The 6,000-nt window shown below is 60.4% G+C and overlaps 1 protein-coding gene across 1 annotated transcript; it reads right to left on the bottom strand.

The window, feature by feature from the left end:
* Positions 1 to 725: 725 nt before the first annotated feature.
* Positions 726 to 4,777, bottom strand: POSPLADRAFT_1031342 (hypothetical protein; the record flags this gene model as incomplete). Its single annotated transcript, XM_024476785.1, has 13 exons — positions 726 to 792; positions 849 to 915; positions 980 to 1,111; positions 1,194 to 1,407; positions 1,482 to 1,637; positions 1,714 to 2,469; positions 2,626 to 2,842; positions 3,352 to 3,418; positions 3,484 to 3,615; positions 3,681 to 3,819; positions 3,882 to 3,935; positions 3,966 to 4,079; positions 4,166 to 4,777. The coding sequence occupies 13 exons, from the start codon at positions 4,775 to 4,777 to the stop codon at positions 726 to 728; spliced, it is 2,727 nt and encodes a 908-aa protein (XP_024343053.1).
* Positions 4,778 to 6,000: the final 1,223 nt, after the last annotated feature.

Here is a 6,000-nt window from a genome sequence, read left to right as displayed (position 1 = left end):
CCGACGTGTAATCACGTCACAGCTAGAGAACTAAGATATGGAGCCACTCCATACCGTGCCAAGTCATCTTCGGAACATTGTTATGGCGGCGATACCACTCACCATCTTTCCTACAGGGTTATGTCAATCTATATCGTGCGCTAAATCCCTTATGAGTGACTCTTGCTACCGCTGTTGAGACGATCCCATGTCCAGCGGGGCCGCCACGGAGACAATCTGCATCGAAATTGTGGCCAAGACTCCGACCATACACGGCCTTGACCATACCACGACAAGTGAATATTCATTCGCTTGAGCCCCGCGCACAGAACACGCTCTTTCCGGCTTCGTATCGCTTGCACTATTATACATAGACATAAACATCCCAAAACGGGGCACAGCGTCCCGCCGTACAGAATCCCCACAAAGCAGCGGCTGCATGGGTACACCGACCCCCACTACTACATCATTTGACCCATTGCAAACTGAGAACCGTAGACACAAGACCTGGAGAAGAACACAAACGACAGCAATACTAGGAAACAACGATAGCACAACATTTGCAAAGAGAGCGAAAGCACAACTCAGACCTTAGTTTATCACGATACAAATACATACTCTCCAGAGGATCGACACACGCGTGCGCACGGCGTCGCACGGTGTGACAATCAAGAGGGGAGGTGGGAGGTGTTCACATGGTGGACCACTGCGTGAAAGGTCCTGCAAGCAATGCTGGATTGAAAGACTCAGCCATCCAGGGTGATGACCAGCCTCCCGGGGTTCCGTTCGTCGGGCCTATAGGCCGTGCCCCGCCTACACACACGCGCATATACTCAGCACGGCAGACGCGGCGCAACATGGGAACCTACGTCTGCAGCCACCCCTCGAGGGCAGGCTTGATCTTCGCCACGCCGTTTTCCGAGTGTTGACCTTGGCCTGCGAACACCAAGCAGACCATCACCCCGGGGATAAACGAAACGAGGGACAGTCCGAGACTCACCGACAATGAGGCTCAGCTTTGCCTGACCACTCTCGCGCGCTGCCCCGATGGCCCGTTGTGCATACTCGAGCGCCTCGGCCACATACAAGCCGTGCAGATCGACCGTGTTGCTCCTGCGCCGCTTGTTGTTCTCTATTCGAGCGCCCGTTAGCCTTCAGGACAACGGACACGGGACGGCCCGCCTCGCAGAAAAAAGAACCATGTTTATACGCACCGGCATACACCCACTTAGCCGCCCGCGCGTTGTAGCGCTTCACCTTGCGCGCGTGTGCCTTCGCAGCCTTGGTGAACTCCCTGGCCAGCCCGCGGTCCCGCCGCGCGCACGCCCGGCTTTGCTTCGCGTACACTCGCTGCTGGTCGCCCGAGGTGCGCGCAAGATCGCGCAGCGCTTGAGGATTCTCGTATTGCAGGCGAAGCTGGGTGACGGACTGCGCGGCAGCGGTGAGCGGTGCATGAGAATAGTATGCGGGAGTCATGAGGGAAAAAGGACGGGCGAGCGTACCTCTATGTCAGAGATGCTGCTGCCATCGCTGTCGTCGTCGTCGTCTTCCGAGTCTGCGTCCGCCGGCGCGCCCATGATGATATTTTGGAGGGCGGGACGTGCGGCGGGGACGCTGAACGAGGGCGGATCGCGGCGCTGGGGCTGCTGGATGACCATCTACATGTTCCGCATAGATGAGTACACACGTCATGGCCGGGCAACGTGAGTATGTATGTGGCAACGGGGTCCTAACCTGCGGTGCGTATGTCCGTTGCGTGGGCGCGTTAGCTGCAGACAACAAGGACGCTGATTCGTTCCGCCGCGGCGCCTGCTCAGCAGGTCTGGTCTGCGGAGTAGCCCATGGGCTCCGGGCAGGCTGAGGAGGCTGGGACGACCGGGGAGGCTGGACGGGGGAATGCGACTGATGTATGTACGTCGACGTCGAGGCAGACTGCGTCGCCTGAGGAGACTGCGTTGTCCGGTATGCCTGGGTCGACGGTGCCGCCTGGGATGGCTGATCTGATGGAGTTGGCGGCGCCGCTTGGCGCGGTGGAGGCGGGACCGTGGCCCGCGCCGCTGCATACGATGGAGTCGGCCGATTTGCCTGGTGCGGTTGAGGGGTTTGGTACGGCTCGCCGACTGGGGACTGGTATGAGGACTGCGATGGCTGAGGAGGGGTGCCTGGCTGCGCCGAGCGCGAAGTCTGCGTGTACTGGAACTGGGTATGCGGGTACTCAGTATGCTGATGGGCATTCGACGTTGCCCCGTACGAGGGGGGCCGGGGTCCGGGCTGCTGGTCCTCGTCAGAGTCATCTTTGCAAGCAGTGAAGAGGGCGTAGGCGACGGCGGCGGCCGCGACAACGCCGAGGGTGAAGAGGCCCATTGTTGCGGGGCCCGCCGAGGCGCAGGCAGAGGGAGAGGGAGGGGACGAGAGGCCAGTCGAGCGATCGCGATGGGCGCAGTAGATATAGAACGCATATCGCCAGGCGTGTATCACAGGCGGGCGTGTCTAGCGCCGTGTGCGCCTGCAAGGGCATGGTAGCGCAGGCCGCTGGGCCGCGGTTCCTGGGACGGGAAAGGCTGTGGCCACACACGAGGACGCGACCTGCCGTAGCATGACATCTCACAACGCAGGGCGACAGCAGAAACAGTCGGATGGAAGCACCGGTCCCGAGGCGACGCGAGATCCACAGCCATGGCGGCCATCTCGCGCCACGGCTGTCGAGGGGGCAGAGGGCGTGCACAAGACACGGCCAGCACAGTCGACGCCTAGTCGGTGTCTTGCCTTCAACATTGAGTCACGCTCGTAATCGTCCTCAGGCGCGCGATCGACTCTCAAGATCTCAACTCCGCGATATTCAAACTCGTAGAACACCGCCCATCTGGTCCCGAGGACTCAGCTTCAAATTTCAAACCAAGCACTGTGCGTGGACGTACGTCCAGTGCACACGGCACGTTTCGTACGCTTCTCGTATTCATGCCGCTCGTTCTAGCTAGTACACATAGACATGACACGCAAGAAACAAACATCCTCCGTGTGTGGAGACAGCCGTATTGCTACACCATCTGGCCGAATACAAAGCAAACGAGCGCAATACACAGGACCTGACAGCACTCGCCATGGGGCGTGATAGCATAAACCCAAACCTTACAATCCCAGACATCTCCCAGTGGGTCGGGATAATGTGTAAATCGACAGGCGGATGGCACTCCGGTAACAGGCAGCCATGCACGGCCCCTCATGACGCCATGCTCTCAAGATTCAGCGACCAGAGTCACAATCAGTAGTCCGGGATTCCCCGGTCCAGGAACATAGGCTATGTCCTGCCTGTGCATGTGCATGCACTCAGCACGACCGACGCGACGCGGGAGCGCGATATGGGAGACCTACTTTTGCAGCCACTCCTCGACGGCAGGCTTGATCCTTGCCACGCCATTCGCCGAGTGTTTGCCTTGGCCTGCAGATACCAGGTATGCCATAGGTCCCACGAGAAACGAGAGCAAGAGGATGTCCAGGACGCACCGACAATGAAGTTCAGTTGCGCCTTGCCGCTCTTACGCGCTGCAGCAATCGCCTGCTCCACGTGGTCGAGCGCCTCACGCACATGCAGTCCGTGCAGGTCGATCTCGTTGTCTGCTCGCCCCTGGTTGTTTTCTGCCCAGCCGCTCGTCAGGGTCACGGAACAGCGCGTTCATCACGATCCCCGACGCGACACGCACCGGAAAACACCCATCTGGCCGCCATCGCGTTGCAGCGCTCCACGCTGCGCGGGTTCCGCCTGTGGTGGTTATACATTTTCCGCGCGAGGGCGCGTAGCTCCTCGGGGCCCTTGTACCGCACGCGTAGCTGACGGATGGACTTGGGTAGACGCAAGTGTGTGTTTGAGAGGGGCGCGAGACGGGAGGGCCGGATAAGCTTACCTGGATGTCGGAGACACTCTGATCGTCCGCGCCGTCAGCATCCACCGCAAGAGGCTGCGAGACGGAAGAGGCAGACAAGCTTACCTCGATGTCGGAGTCACTCTGGTCATCCGCGTCGTCTGCGGCTACCACAGGGGGCCGCAAGACGGGAACACCAGTCAATAGCGGGTGGTGGGGCTGGGGCTGCCGGGTGATAAGCTATGACATTAGGCGTGGGTCAATGTATGAATTCAACGCATGCTCGAGAAATGAGGGTCTGCTCGAGAATGATGGGACGCGCTAACCTGTGGCGGGTACGTCGGTCTTGTGGAAACGGTATTCGCACTAGGAAATGATGGTGCAGGGGGACGGGGCGCGGCGGGCTCAGCAGGCCGGCCCGGCGGGGTGGTGCATGCGTAACGAGGGGGTTGAGCCGTCTGGGTTGGCAAAGCCGGGTACGGCTTGTACGTCGCCGACACACGCGGTGGAGTCGATTGGGCGGGCTGATACGGCTGAGAGGACTGGCGCGAGGGCTGCGGTGGACGAGTGGGGGCGTATGGGGCGTATGCCTGCGCCGGGCGCGAGACGTGCGCGTGCTGCTTCTCCGGATGGCGACCCGGCAAGCTCGCGGGCACCGTCGACGTCGAGCGGTACGACGGACGGTCGTGCTCGTGCAGTTCGGTCTCGTCCGCGTCTTCGATGCCGCAGCAGGCTTGCAAGTATGTGTAGACATCATGTATGAGCGAGGGGTAGCAAGGATGGGCGGACGGCGGGGACAGGTCGAGCCTGGACAGGCTTGCGGGCACCCTCGACGTCGACTCGTACGACGGGCGGTGGTGCTGGCGCAGCTCTGTCTCATCCTCCTCGATGCCGCAGCAGGCCCTCAAGTACACATTGACGTCGTGTAAGAAGCACATTATGGGAAGGACTGACGAGGGACAGCAAGGACGGGGCCAGTTGAGAGATCATGCACATGGCAGTAGATATCATGATTGAGATGGCGCTTCTGTACGGATCCCTATCGCAGGAAGTTGCAAGGCGTGCATGCCAGGTGGTCGTGCCTCCGAGACAAGCACGAGGCGCGCCCACAAACGAAGTCGCGTGCGGCGAAGGTCCGGCTTACGAGAACGTAGCGTGGCATCTGGTAGGCCTGCTAGCCTGCCGGGGCAAGGAGACAACAACAAGGAGAAGCAGCAAATGCACGGAAGGCGAGTATCATAGCCACCGCTCGGCTGAGGCAGACACTGCACCGCCCTAGATGTTGGCGCTCTCACACAGGTCGATGTTGCATGACACGGATCCTGCGCAGGCAGACGCGCTTGAGGAGGCTTGTGGGGAGGAGGCGGTCATAGCACGGCGTCGAGCAGCGAAATGCAAGGGGGTGTGCGCCGTGCAATCAGACGGACAGGATACAGTCAACGAATGTGCGATTAGTAGGATTGCGTGTGGAATAGACTCCGATGGTGATCTTGCCTGGATCAGCCGCGCGCGATCGACCCAACTCCGCCGACTCCGCGATATTCGAATTTAGCACCGACCTAGTTGATTCTCCCCCGACCGCCCACGCTCACACCAAGTGTTATCTGAGGCGGTGCGCAGTAAGACACCCATATCTGTGCATATGACAAGCTGTATGTACAGAAGTGCAGCCGTCATCGGCGCGTCCGCCGGCGCCCTGTCTAAGCTCCGGAGATGAGGCCGGGGTTGCGCCCGCTTCCATGGCTGCACTTGCGTGTGGTTCTGTGGGCGCATGCCATACCGCCATGTCAAGCCCAAGGCACTATCTTCCCATTGTCCCTAGCACCGCCTCATATATCCCTCATGCAGCGAACGCCCTGGTCTTCACTGCCCACCTCGCTCCTTGGTCCCTCCTGCTAGACCTTGGGCGGTCTCCCCTGCCACTGGTAGGTTAATCCCCCACTACCATGGCCCTATTCAATCTTGGTGTTCTCGCCGCCATCGGTATCGTTGTATGGTACTTTGGCAAAGACGATCCTCCACCTCCGCCCCCTCACACCAGTCGAGCGCCGAGCCATGGTCCCACCTCCACGACGCGCGCCCCCTCGTCCCCCGGCTCATCCGATCAGTACCACCGAGAGCGAGACCCCGTTGCAGAACTACCCGAATCCCACAATGCGCC

The sequence above is a fragment of the Postia placenta genome, assembly GCF_002117355.1.
Source record: "Postia placenta MAD-698-R-SB12 unplaced genomic scaffold POSPLAscaffold_2, whole genome shotgun sequence".
Lineage (NCBI taxonomy): Eukaryota > Fungi > Basidiomycota > Agaricomycetes > Polyporales > Adustoporiaceae > Rhodonia > Rhodonia placenta.
The sequence above is the reverse complement of the archived record's forward strand: the minus strand, read 5'-3'. Positions and strand labels throughout refer to the sequence as shown.